The sequence below is a fragment of the Diplotaxodon limnothrissa genome, linkage group LG7 (assembly GCF_057381915.1).
Source record: "Diplotaxodon limnothrissa isolate DT_005_m linkage group LG7, D_limnothrissa_male_GT1.1, whole genome shotgun sequence".
In the NCBI taxonomy this organism is placed as follows: Eukaryota; Metazoa; Chordata; class Actinopteri; order Cichliformes; family Cichlidae; genus Diplotaxodon; species Diplotaxodon limnothrissa.
In genome coordinates, this window is record NC_140602.1 from 63,237,841 (window position 1) to 63,251,454 (window position 13,614).

At 39.6% G+C, this 13,614-nt stretch overlaps 2 protein-coding genes across 3 annotated transcripts; one reads left to right on the forward strand and one right to left on the reverse strand.

The window, feature by feature from the left end:
* Positions 1–201: 201 nt before the first annotated feature.
* Positions 202–5,575, reverse strand: LOC146629510 (hatching enzyme 1.2). Its single transcript, XM_085358657.1, has 10 exons — positions 5,524–5,575; positions 5,396–5,428; positions 5,230–5,295; positions 4,761–4,810; positions 4,237–4,306; positions 4,055–4,169; positions 3,337–3,509; positions 2,960–3,041; positions 2,752–2,873; positions 202–251 (listed from the first exon to the last, which is right to left on the reverse strand). Exons 1-10 carry the CDS (start codon positions 5,573–5,575, stop codon positions 202–204), a joined length of 813 nt encoding a protein of 270 aa, XP_085214783.1.
* A 631-nt stretch (positions 5,576–6,206) lies between these two features.
* On the forward strand, positions 6,207–11,279 carry zcchc9 (zinc finger, CCHC domain containing 9). 2 transcript variants are annotated; one of them, XM_085358660.1, is made up of 6 exons: positions 6,207–6,227; positions 7,552–7,966; positions 9,644–9,794; positions 9,880–9,972; positions 10,386–10,454; positions 10,724–11,279. In XM_085358660.1, exons 2-6 carry the CDS (start codon positions 7,568–7,570, stop codon positions 10,834–10,836), a joined length of 825 nt encoding a protein of 274 aa, XP_085214786.1. In that variant the 5' UTR covers positions 6,207–6,227; positions 7,552–7,567; the 3' UTR covers positions 10,837–11,279. The 2 variants fall into 2 exon arrangements, with proteins under 2 accessions (XP_085214786.1, XP_085214785.1); XM_085358659.1 differs by lacking the exon at positions 6,207–6,227 and adding an exon at positions 6,698–6,741.
* Positions 11,280–13,614: the final 2,335 nt, after the last annotated feature.

Sequence of the window (13,614 nt, forward strand, 5' to 3'; positions counted from 1 at the left end):
GAAACAAAGTATTTTGGTTTATTGAACAGTGGAGATGAATCCACCAGATCCTGGCCAGCATATTTTCATTAATAGATGTGTCAGTGATGACAACTAGTTTGTTTGCTGACTGCTAGTGTCATTGTTCAGGTGCTGGAGTAGGCAGATAGAACCACAATGCTAGTAATCTGGTTCTCATAGCCTCCATCGGTGGCACCGAGATCAGACATCATCCCAGTCATGGCTTTCCTTCTCAGTTTGTTTAAGGGAATCTTGGAAAAATGAGAAACAAGCAAAGATTAAAAACAGCATTTTTTTAAACTCATTGAGTCTGCATGTATAGAATTACTAGTTAACTTTGACTTTTTAAAAATATAATAAATGGTTGTCTAATAAATGGTTTTAATAAGCTTTTAAATCTCTGGAAGTTAAACTGCTGCTATCATCTTCGTTGTACATCCAAATGCATCCTCAATAATCGAGGCAAGGAAAACCCAGAAAGGACATTCTGGGATCATCAGGTCATCGCTTTTTTTTTTTTTTTTTTAAATTTTAATTTTGCAAACTCCAGATGAACAGAATCAGCTTTCAAGGGCATCTTTGTTGTCAGTTCAACATCATTTGACTGCCATGTCTCGGTCAGACATCTTTTCTTTGTTTGACATTTTTCCCTCTCTGTAGTTGGTTTGCATCTTTTCAGTCCTTAATTTCTGAGACTTTAGCAGTTTCTTTAACACAGCCCCCCTCTGGCATTTTGTAATCTGTTCATTCGGGTCTTAAAGTCTATATTCTGCCACACTAGTGTTTTGGCCATTTCTGCTGGCTGACTTACATTGTGAGTCTGTTCAGAGTGAGACTTATTATTAGGTCTTTAGTTTCCTTCAGTTATTCTTATACTTGCTATTGAGGCCAGAGCTCAGGTATCTATTCCAGCTTTCAACTGTTGAATGCGGTAAGTAACAAATTACAAAGCCCACCCTATATTTCCTTACAGATTTTCCTTTATGTTGGTATTATATTGGACGGCTTACAGAGTGGTTCAGACTTTAACCAGATGTGCTACAAATTCTGGGTAAACACAAAGGTAACTGCTGATGTCCTTTGCCAATACATTTCATTGGCATATTTTATACAGTTAGGTCCATAAATATTTGTACAGAGAACTTTTTTTTTTCTAATTTTGGATCTGCACACTACCATAATGAATTTTAAATTGAAATGCAGTTGAAGTGCAGACTTTCAGCTTTAATTCAGTGAGTTACATAAAGATTGCATGTACGTAATCCCTTAATTTCAGAGTGCAAAAGTATTTGGACAAATGGAATAACTGAAAATAAAATATTCATATCTAATACTTGGTTGAAAACCCTTTGTTGCCAATGAAAGCCTGAAGTCTTGAACTGATGGGCATCACCAGATGCTGGGTTTCCTCCTTTTTAATGCTCTGCCAGACCTTTACTGCAGCAGCTTTCAGTTTCCGTTTGTGGGCCTGTCTCAGGTTTTCAACAAATGAAATTCATGCTCAATTGGCCATTCAAGAATACGCCACTTATTTGCTTTAATAAACTCCTGGATTGCTTTGGCTGCATGTTTTGGGCCATTATCCATCTGTATAATGAAACACCACCCAATCGATTTGACTACATTTAGCTGGATATGAGCTGACAGCATGTCTATGAACACCTCAGAATTCACTGGGCTGCTTTTGTCCTGTGTCACATCACCAATGAACGCTAGTATCCCAGTGCCACTGGCACCCATGCACGACCAAGCAATGACACTGCCTGTGCCATGTTTTACAGGTGATGTGGTATACCATCATTCTGGTAGAATCTGTCCAAAGAATCCAAATCTTTTTGCATTGCTGAGTTCACTAGTACTTTCCTTCTTTCTCAGGATGTACCAAATTGTACATTTAGCCACTCCTAATATTGTAGCAATTTCTATGATTTTTTTTTTTTTTTGTTTCCGTTTTCACAGCTTCACCTGCACAGAAAATGTCTTTTACCGCATGGTTCACAGCAAAATCTTCCAAATGCAAGCGCCACATCTCAAATCAACTCTAGGCCTACTATCTTCTTAATCAATAATGGGATAATGAAGGAATTGTCCACACCTGCTCAGGAAATAGCCTTTAAGTCAATTGTCCAATTACTTTTGGTCCCTTTAAAAAAATAAATAGTGTAGCACATGTTAAAGAACTAAAACTTCTAAATCCTTCATCCAATTTGAATGTGGATACCCTCAAATGAAAGCTGAGAGTCTACACATTATGTCCATGTCAACAATATGAATATGTTTTAGTAAACAGGCAAAACCTGTGTCAGTGTCTAAATATATATACATACGGCCCTAACTGTATATATAAATCATATGTACATATAAAATGATTAAAAATGCAAAATGGTTGTCACAAGGAAACTCACTTTTGCCACTTGGAGGGAAAACAAAAGTCCTATATTAGGCTGGGGTGCTCTTTTTAGCTAATGGATCTTTACAACTCACTTGGTTTTGGGTAAGACTTGAATTCAGAGGCATGGCTACTTTGACAGGCAGCTTGGCTGACAACTTTTTGATGGACAATCCCAGACATTTTGTTGGATCACTTTCTCCACATTAGCACCAAACAGCGCCTCGGTGCACCTTGCTAAGATTCCACATGCGATCACTTCTGGTTCCAACAAAAATATGGTGGCCACACTAACTTTAAAGCTTCAAAATGTGGAGACCACAAATGAAATTTATGTGCAGTGAGCAGAGTTGAGAATATACCACAGCTGTAGAGACGTCGAACCCTTTCAATGTCAGTCTTTGTCAGTTTATCTCTCTGTCCCATTTCCTTCACATCTTTCTTTGGGAAGATGGTGGGCAGGCCGGTCGCTGAAAAAAAATCCCTGACACAAGAGTAATCACCTTGAAGTACCACATAACCTTTACAGAGAAACGGTTTGTTATGCATTTGTCATTTTGGGTACTGTACCTTCCATAGTGCATGATGGAGGTAGCGTCATATGGAAGAGAAAAGGTCTCGCCATCTTGCATTCTGAAGTTTTTCTCCATCCCTGAAAGACATGTGATACTTTCCCTGAGTGTAAACAATCAATAACCCCCAAAAAGTTTTGGTAAATGCACAATGTGCAGTAAACTGTGGTGAAGCTCATCTTCCAAGATGAGAGCTGTGTTTGCCTCACACATGTAAACAGGTTCATTTTTTTATGTCAAATAAAGGGAAAGCTGGAGTTTGAAAAACACATACATACAAAACACTTTTTCTTATTGTACAAGTTCCAAGCATTATGACCATTTAGCTACCATAGCGTTTAAACAGTACAGATAATATTTGAGGAGAACCCTTACCTGGCATAATGTTGCTGTGAATAACGGTGATGTGCTGTTCACGGTCCATCCTTGTGTGTTCATGGTGGAAACCCAGAGCATGAAGAATCTCATGTGCAATGTTACCTACCATGCACTGGGGCCCAACAAAAACAGGCTGCTCGCCACCCTTTAAGCCCACAAATGACGCACAGCTAGAACAAAACTGCAGGTTAGTGTCCTGTTTTTTTTTTTTTTTTTCTTTTAAATGAGACATCCATCTTTAAACATTAATATCTGAAAAATAAAAAGCAGTTGTTGCTGTACTTAATCTTGCCAGCAGTGAGGAGAGTCTTTCTTTTTAAACCAGCGTTATGTGCCTTGGTCAGGGTGCTTAAACTCACTTTCAACTGATCCATTTCCATCCTCACAGTCATGAGCTCTGAGGCATGACTGAAGTACCAAATTCACCATTTTTTCTTTTGTAGACTGACATTGCTGAGTGATTCTCTGTTACGTGATAGCAGTTACTAGATTTAGTGAAGCCTGATATAGGTTCTGAGTATGCTGACCTGCAGTACAGGCCAGAGGTTTCTGCAGCCAGGATGTCATATTGTCATGTTAAGATACAGAAACTGAATATTTCAGAAACCCAATCAGAACACTAAGTGCTGCAGAAAACTTGGGGTGTTCAGCATACAATCTGAGCTCCAACTGCAGTTCAAACAGAGTTTAGACTGAGCTTCAGAAAACTACATACCCTGTACTGGTTTTGAAGAGCAGGTAGTTTTGCTCGATGGTTCGCTTGTGGAAGGATACACAGGTGTGTTTGGACACCATCTCCATAGCAGAGAGAATATCATCTGTGCGACTAGCTGAAAAACAAAGTGGCAGTAAGACAGACTTCTCAAAGATCCAATGAAATGCACATACTGTGCTTACCTAAATCTGGGCTAATGATATAGGGTATCTCCAGAGTTGGCCAGCTACTGCTCACTGCATTCCTGTCATTCTGCAGAAGAAATGAAATACTTAGAGTGTTCACCGACTGCCTAGTCCACATCACATCTTTGCTCAGTGTTATGAAGCTTAAATGACCTCAATGAACTTTTTCCTACGATTTTCTGGTCTTAACTGCCATGTTCATGCCCTTCTGAATTTGTTTTGTAAATTATGGTTCACATTAGACTCAAAGGAGGCAAGGCCCCACCTTGTTGTTAGTTTCTGTCATTCTGATCATGTTTGGATTCAGAACACTAGAATTATGGTGGCAAAAATGCTCAGCTGGAAGTTTACCACAGGTCCCACTAACATGGCTGTGGTTATGTCCATAATTTACAAAGAGTACGATTCTTGCAAACTTTTTTCCTAAACTCAATGTGCAGACATTTCAAACCAAATTTTGTGTAGAAGTCTGTCTGTGGATCTGTTGCCTCAGTTTTGGCATGTGTTCTCAGGTAACTCACCAACAGCACCATGTCTCCTTCTGCCAAAGCATAGTTTTTGTCCATCAGCTCTAACAGAACGACAAGAGGAGATCAGCATGAAGCTACAAAGTGCTACTACAAAGTTGTATTGTTCAATCACATTCACTTATTTTCTACCATTAGTTCATGTGATAACTTTAAGGTTTCCAGTGCTTGTTTTGAAAAGGTTTGACTATTAACTACAAATGATATCCTAAAAACTTCATAAATAACGGCTGATAAAACATTTATCAGCCACACCCTTGAGGTGCTTCCTAGTTAGCCAAAATGATCTGATCCATTAATAATCAAACTCCATCTAGAAGAATTAACTCAGCCCATATGACTAACTAACACTGAATAAACCTAGGTAGCTTGTGGCTCCTGGTTGCGCACAACTGACTGTGCGCAGTGAGGTACAGCATCATGTATGAAGAAAAAATATGACCAAAACACTGTTAGGGCTCACCTTCTAAAGTTTCTGGGTTTTCCTCCATGTAATGCACTGCCTTGATTAGCCAGTCATCTTTAAGAGCTGTAAAAACACATTTACACAGCATAACGCTCAAGAGTGTTCTGATATTTAAAATACCAGGACACTCATTCCTCCAGGCTTAAACGTGAACACATTATACCTCGTTTGGCTTCTTGTAGAGGACTGCAGTACACTGAAACACAACAGGAGAGAAAAACACCCGCTTGCTTATTTAAAGAGGAAAAATGTAATTTAAAAAAATAATCATGTTAGATGCTGACTTTTTACCGTCTTTCAGATATTCTGCACACACAAGAGCAACACAGAGTATTTGCAGCATGTTGTTTAAGGTCAGGACACAAGTGAGGCTTCCAGCTCCTCATCCTCATTAATTGCACTAAATAAAATCAGCTGTGAGCTGATGCTGCTTCCTCCTTCAGTCCTGTGAGGCTCATAGGAGGAGGTTTCACAGTTTTAATAAGGCAATACATAAATACATTTTAATATGCTAGTTTATGGTGTAGGGTTTCACACATCTATTCAAATTTTTCTGTTGTTTTTTTTTTTTAAGATATCACCAAATCACAACAACAGTTACCTCAGAGTGTTTTATAGTGAAGGTAAAGGCCCTATAATAATACAGAGAAAACAGAGGAAACCACAACAGTCAGACGGCCCCCTTTTTCCTAATTTATTAATATTTATACTATATTAATATTTTATTATCAGCAGTGGAGAAAGTATAACTTTCCAAATTACACAATACACACACACACACACACACACACACACACACATTTATATATATTTAGTTTTTTTAATGTATTTTTTATTTTTTAATTTCTTTATTTTTTATTATTGCGCTCATATGCAGTAATGACTCCACACCAAAGGGTGGCAGACCTGCGCCATACACATGCACACAAATCACCATTAAGAAAAAGAAAGTATTTCCGGTTTAAAAACCAAACACGGGCTGAAGACGTGGGGAGGTAACGCTATTTAGCCGAAGTTTCTTGACATTTGTAAAGACACTTTTATCAAAATGTCGAGCAGACAGGGGGTTTGGTACGTGCTCAGTGGTCGTTGACGATAGAAGAGAATAGGCTGCGGTAGTGATGCATGTTAATGTGTTAATGAGCATGTGGTTCAGCTCTACATGCGCTGGTTTGAAGCTTTGACTGATTTGGAAATGCTACACGTTCACTGCTGCGTTTAAACAACGATGAGCGGTGGAGGGGACATTAGAAACTACGCATCCTCCTTCGAAAACTTTGTACCTTGGACTGATTTGTTTTTGGACTGGCACTTTGTATTGTAAGGTCAAGCCCCAACAGCAATACGGAGAAACCCCAAACATCAGATGGCCCCTATGAGGGGAGGAAGACAGGAAGCAGACATGCAGTGGAAGAGAGCAAGAGATGAATAGTAATTCATAATTAAATGCAGAGAGGTGTATTAATGTATGGTTAGTGACGATGCAACCAGTGCATCATGGGAATTCTGGTAAGATACCATATTTCTAATATGTTTATGGCTGAGTACAAAAGTCTTAATTTTCTCTAAAGTGAGGTGACTGATTGGAATCTTTGCTGCTGTTTCATTCATTATGAGGAGACTTGGAATGTTCAGTGTTTCCTCCCTGCTTCATGGTGCTGGGAGAGATCTTCAGTTGCTAGAACTCACAGACTTTAAAATCATACCTCCAACACTGTGATGTTAAAATGTCTGTCATCTCACGTCACAAAACAAAACTGTCTGAAATCTAACAGGACAACACATTTAACACTAGAGCCAGGAGGGATCATTTTAACTCCTACCTGCAATAACAGCAGTAATGATGAAGTTGTTCATTTTCATCTAATTTCTGTTCCAATTTTAAGTGGGATTTGACAATATCAGTATTTAAGATTACTTTATAAGGTTATTATGATCATTTTACAACAGCCTTCATGTCAAAAGGTGTCCAAATAACAAGGGCTACGTAACCAGGTTTACTAGTGGGGCAGCCTATTACTAGTTTAGCATGAATTTCTACGGGGTCAAAATGAGGTAGGGGTGACGCCTACTGTTGCTTTAGAAGTCATGGCTGCTATAATTGCAGCTGACCAATAGATGTTACTGGTAGGATCCATCTTTGAGGGTTTTAAGCTTCAAATCATTTTTCAGTACAACCAGGAAGTAACCTCAAAAGCTTACCAAGGCTTTATTCACCCATCTATATCTGAATGCTTTTATGAAGACGTTTTGAAATATTCCTGTTGATGAAGTGTATGTCACCACGTTTCCTTTGAAATCCTTCTTCTTGTGCTTCAGTGTTTTGTTTGCAGTCATGACGAGGTGGGCGAGAGCTAACAACGTCCACAAACACAAACCAGCGGAGGCCACCCCCTGGAGTCAGCTGAGAACAAGACGACCACCAGGAGCCGGAGGAGGCGACGGTGGCAGCAGCAGCACTGCTGGCGTTAAAGGAGTAGCTGAGAGGAATCCTCTGAGAAAGACACAGCCCAGTGGGTCTGCTATAAAGAAACCCAACGGCAAGAAAAAGCAGTACGTCAGCGAGGATGTAAACGGCTTCCTGGAGTATCTCCAGCAAACGGGGCAGCACCTGGCTAAAAAAAGTCAGGAGGGAGAGCATGAGCTCAGAGAGGAGGTGCAAAATGCTCTAAAGAAGGACAAGAAGAGGGAGGACAGGAGGATAAAAAGACAGACCAATAAGAAGAACAAAATGGTGAGTTGTTGAAAGTCTGAAACATTTTCCCAACTAAGACTTTTGGAAACTCCCAACATGTTCACAGTAGTGAAGTAGTGGTAGTAATAGTAGTAGTTCACAGTTCATTGAATTAGAATACCTACATTTGGTCTGAAAAAATAAAGTAGACACAAAAAGTGAAGAAAATTGTGTTTGGTCCATTATTTCTTTGTTTCAACAATATATAAATCTTATACAACTGGAAAGCTTGTATTTGTAAGGAAATTCCATTTGTGGTTTGAGCTGTAATCGTCTTACATCAGTTTAATGTTGGTAGAGATCCCACATAGTGCTCTCAGTACTCTTGCTGATAGATGGAAAAAAACCTAAGTTTTATCAGTTTATACATGTAATGTAAACGGAATTGGTCCTAGTAGGGAAACCTGCGGAACTCCACAAGGTTAACTTGCATGAACAAATTGGAGTCTATTAGATATGATATAAACCACTGCAGCGCAGTACCTGTAATACCTACAGCATGTTCTAATACAATGTTATCATCATTTGTAACCTTCACTAAAGCCGTTTCTGTGCTGGGATGAGCTCTGAAACCTGACTGAAACTCTTCAAATAAGCCATTCCTCTGCAGGTGATCTGTTAGCTGTTTAACAACTGCTCTTTCAAGGATTTTTAAGATGACAGGAAGGTTGGAGATTGGCCTATAATTACCTCAGACAGCTGGGTCAAGAGATGGCTTTTTAACTACTGCTACCTTGAAAAACTACAGTACATAGATTAATAGAGATCGGTTCGTCATATTTAAGTTTGAACATTAATTAATGGTAGGACTTCTTTGAGCAGTTATGAACAGCACGCAAAGGTGATCCTACAAGTGTTCTATGGGTTTAAGGTGAGGACTGCAGGCAGGCCATTCTATCCACTCCTGAATTCTGGGGTTAGTCTCTGATAAACCACGCTGTTTGAAGGCAAACATGTTCATGTTGGAGGATGGAGTTCGGTCTTAGACTGTGGAAAGTTAGTTAGCTGGTGAGCTATAGTTCAATAAAGATAGGGCAGGAGTGTGAGATACTGCCACCCGTGGTCATTTGGGGAGCACTGCAGTTGTTGAAATCTGCCACCACAGCCGTGAACATCACACCTGTCAGGAGGCTTCATGGTGGCTACACCTGATCTGGAAGTGACACTTTGTTCTCATTTCTTTAGCCGTAGTTGTCCAGGCTTTCTGAAGCTCCTTCAAAGTTTCAGTTTGGACGTTGGCTGCTTTTTCACTCTGCTTTAGTGTAGTTCGTGTTCCTGGCATTTTGACAGGAATCTATTAAGCCACTTCACACTGACGAACCAGTGTTGTGCCTACATGTAACTTTAGGCACAGCTTTGTTACCAGCAGCTCATCACAAAAACACACCACACTGTTTCTTTAGTTGAATCTATGAAAAAATCCTAGGATAACTAAAATAAGATAAACAAAAACAGTAAATCTCTGTGATCAATTTGGGAAGCTGTGAGTTGACATATAAATATTGAGCTCACACACTTTTCAATGAAAGTGTTCAGTGCGCATCAAACTGGTATATTTTAAAACGTTTTTAGAAGTTGTGATGTTTTTTTAAATCTTCGTGAACTTATAGAAATTCTGTTGACCCCGATGTGATCTATGATGCTCCTCTGAATCCTCACTCACGTGTCTCTTCTCAGTTCTGTTTTAACTGCAGGAAGCCCGGTCACGGGTTGGCAGACTGTCCAGAGGCTGACAGAGATGAGGAGATGGGCCGAGGCATCTGCTTCCGCTGTGGCTCCACTGAACATGAAATCTACAAATGCAAAGCTAAAGTGGACCCTGCTCTGGGTGAGGAATAAACACAGAGACTAACACCTGAACAGCTGTATCAGATTTGCCTGTAACACTGCTGTAACCATGCTGCTTCTCTCAGGTGATTACCCATATGCAAAGTGCTTTATCTGTGGTCAGACTGGACATCTGTCACGATCCTGCCCTGATAATCCCAAAGGACTTTACGCTCAAGGTAAAAAGACAGATATTCATACATCATGTCCTCGATAAGTAATTTCACACTCGCATGAGAGAGGATAGCTGGTTCCATGTTGGCAGTTTACTCAGTCTTTAAGCTACAATGGCAGGAGGTCTTCATCTAACCTTTTAGCTCTCTGAGGTAGTTTTAATCAGAAAGGAGAACATTAGCATTCAAGTGTTTGTGTTTTAAAGCGCCTTGAGGCAACTGTTACTGTGATTTGGTCCTATATAAATAAAATTGACCCAGCATGTTTTTATGCATCCGGTTCCTAAATCTGTAAAGCAGACCTATTGTGCTCATTTCTAGTTTTATATTTGTATTTTTGGAAGCTAGCTTTGCACCATTGAATGTTTAAAATAACCCTTTACGATGACAGAACTGCATCTGCATCTTGTGTTTTGCAGGAGGTTGCTGTCATATTTGTGGCTCAGTGGAACATTTTCAGAAGGACTGTCCAGAGCACCAGACTCCAAGTGAGTACCTTTGGAATTAAACGTTTGCTTTTGGGATTTCAGTGCACCTGAAAAATGATCCATTTTAGATTAGTTTGCAAAATCACTCAGAAGTCTGATATTAATTAGAGAACATCTTTGGCTTAGGAAGCTGAAAATGTAAAGGTCTGTAGGTCTATAACAAATGTGTTTCTAGCCTGTGGTGTGGTGGGTAGCTAGAAATAATGGGAAAGGATTTGGGCGGGGCATGGCTGATGTTTCTTATTCTTTCCCTCTTCATATGCTTCCAGATAATCATGTGACAGTGGGCTGGTTGTCCAACAACATGAGTGCAGACCATGAGGAAGTGCACATTCCAGTAAAGAAAGCCAAACCCAAGCAGCCTAAAGTGGTGAAGTTCTAATCACAGAACTGAGCAGTGCTAATGTGTGTCCCTCGTTGTACTTCTCTGACCCACCTCAGCTTCTGGACTTCATAAATGGACAGGTTGCCCACTAACAGGGAATGAAGTCTTGTATACCACTGTATATGAATGAGATCTTTTTAATAAAAAGTTTTCCACAGCTACTTTTGATATGCTATAGTTAAGAATTCTTGTTGCAGGAAGTAGTCATAAGTGGACACAGACTAAGGCCCCTGCAATTTCCCTCAGCATATGGATTGCCCGCTCAAACAGTGGATTGTAAATTAAACAATCAGAATGTGATTGAAGGGAATTTTTATTTCACCAAGAATTTTACAGTCATCCACTGGGTTGTCTTCAGTTGTCCAATTACTTTTGAGCCTCTGAAAATCACAGGGTGTATAAAAATGGCCTAAATGGCTTGTGCAATACCTTTGTTATTAAAGCTGTCATTAAATAAAAAGTCTTTGTACAGCGGCTGTTACTTAAGGACTGTATGTGTGGATGTGGACTCCACTTGCTGCATAATCAGCACATGTGTGGTTGTGAGGCTTTGTGGAGCTGCAATGTGGAAGCACGGCCACTCAGAGGCAGTACTAAGTCTTTCTAAGCTTCTGTTATGGACCAGTTAAGCTTTGGCCTGCAAAATGTAGAGAACTTATAGTCAGTAGGCTGCAGGCCTTCCTCTAAAAAATTGTGTCTTTGATTCTGACAGCGCTGAAAGTCCTGTTTTTGTTTTGCATAAAAATCTGGTACAGTGTCAACAACCAACATCTTTTTCTCTTTAAGGGGTGTTTTAAAGCTGCAAGGAAAATTTCCTTCTCATAGGCATAAGGGAATAATGTGATAATATTGCAGTGTGTTTTCAGTTTTCACAGCTCACCAGGGGGGCTTGTATGACTGATCAATAAGAATGTCAGCAGTCCGACTTGATAATAAACTGAACCTCAAACATTATACACTGGCAGCTACAGAGAGGAGGCTCACAGGAAGCTTGAGGAATAACAGATCATTTTTTTGGACTTTACTCAAATGTTCACTCCAGACTTTTTCTTTCAAGATGAAGATAAATCTTTGTTTTCAGTGCAACACCAAGGGCCTGTGTTGCACTGAAAACCTCCCCTGAGAGCACGAAGAAAAGAAATTACATCATTGATGATGCAAAAGGTTTCTTGGAAATCCAGTGCAGTCCTCGGCAGACAAAACTGCTTTAGTTGATGAGAAAAATAGTGGCTATCAATGCTGACCTGATGTAGTGCTGGCCTAGAAAGATCTTTCTTCTTGAGTTTATTTATATTAAAAAGAAAACGCTTTACATATCAGAACATAATAATCATCTACTCAACAATGAATTACAGTACTCCAGCCTAGAAGTAATAAATACATAAACTAGTTTTTCAACATCGGGATGTTTCTAATTTTAGAGATATTGTGCAAATGGAACAAAGCACTCCTACATATCTGTTTAATATGTGCATTGAAGGATATATCCTGGTCAAATACAAGCCCAAGAAAAACATCAGCAATCTAATTACTCTGGAAAGAGTTACAAAGCTCTATCCGAACAATCTAAAGTCCATCATTGTAGCCCAAGAAAAATTCTTCACGAGTGGAAAACAATTAAGACCCAAAGGTCTGACTGTGCAATGTTCAGAGAAACTGCAACAACCCTTCTTGATCTTGGACTCATTACACTACAACTTGCAAAGGTTTGTGCAATTATGACTTCTAAAAGCAACATGTCAGCACAGAATCAGAATACTTTATTAATCCCTAAGGAAATTATGTAAAAGCACAGTGTAGCTTTGCAGAGCTGCATCTAAACAAAACATTAAAAACTTCTGGAACAATAAAACCAAAGAGATGTTTGTCCATAGTAACAGCAGCACGTTTGGAGTAATGGCACAAACACCTCAGACCAGCTGTGAACACAGTGGTGGAGGATGATTTGGGCACCTTGCAGTCACTGAGCGGAGCATGAACCAAAGTTTTCTAGAGTCAAATGTGAGGCCATCTGTATGAAACTGGGTCATCTACAGGGCAGTAAATGCAAGCACAGCAGCAAATCTACAAAAGAATAACTGAAAAAAGAAAGAATCAGTGCTGCAGTGGTCCAGTCAAAGTCCAGACCTCAAACACGCCCGTACGCCTGAAAGGCTGTGATGGGACCTTCATTGAGCTGTGTATGAACAAATGCCCACAAACCTCAATGAAAAGAAGCAACACACTTACATTAAGTAGTGGAGCACAATGATGACATTGACTCGTCCCCATGCAGTTCAGTTCAATATTATTTAAATAGTGACAACAGTTGCCTCAAGTCGTTTTATGTTGTAAAGACCCTACAGTAATACACTAATGCACGGTTGAATTGTGGCTCGTGTCTAAGATAATGCAACCACAGTCTTACGTTCATATGCATTAGTCAGTTGTAACTAATCACAATTGTATGTTAAACTGATTTCATGAATTAGATCATAAAGTCCTCTGTTTCTCCATCTTCATCAGCCACATCTCTGCTTTACCTGGATGTGTTGTGTTCCTCTTCTTTCTCTGCCATTTCTCTCACCTATTCACAGCTATGGTTTTGGTTAAACCTGGATCATGCAGTCTGAGTTGGTCTCTCTCTGTGACAATAATGGACTTTAATGCCTCTGTGGAACAGATTTGGCTGGTACTGCACATGTTGTTTATGTTAGGGTTAGGTTAACATCTTGGCTTCACTTCCAAAAGAGTTAATCAAAGAAAAGTCTTACACAGGAAATTATGACAAATGTA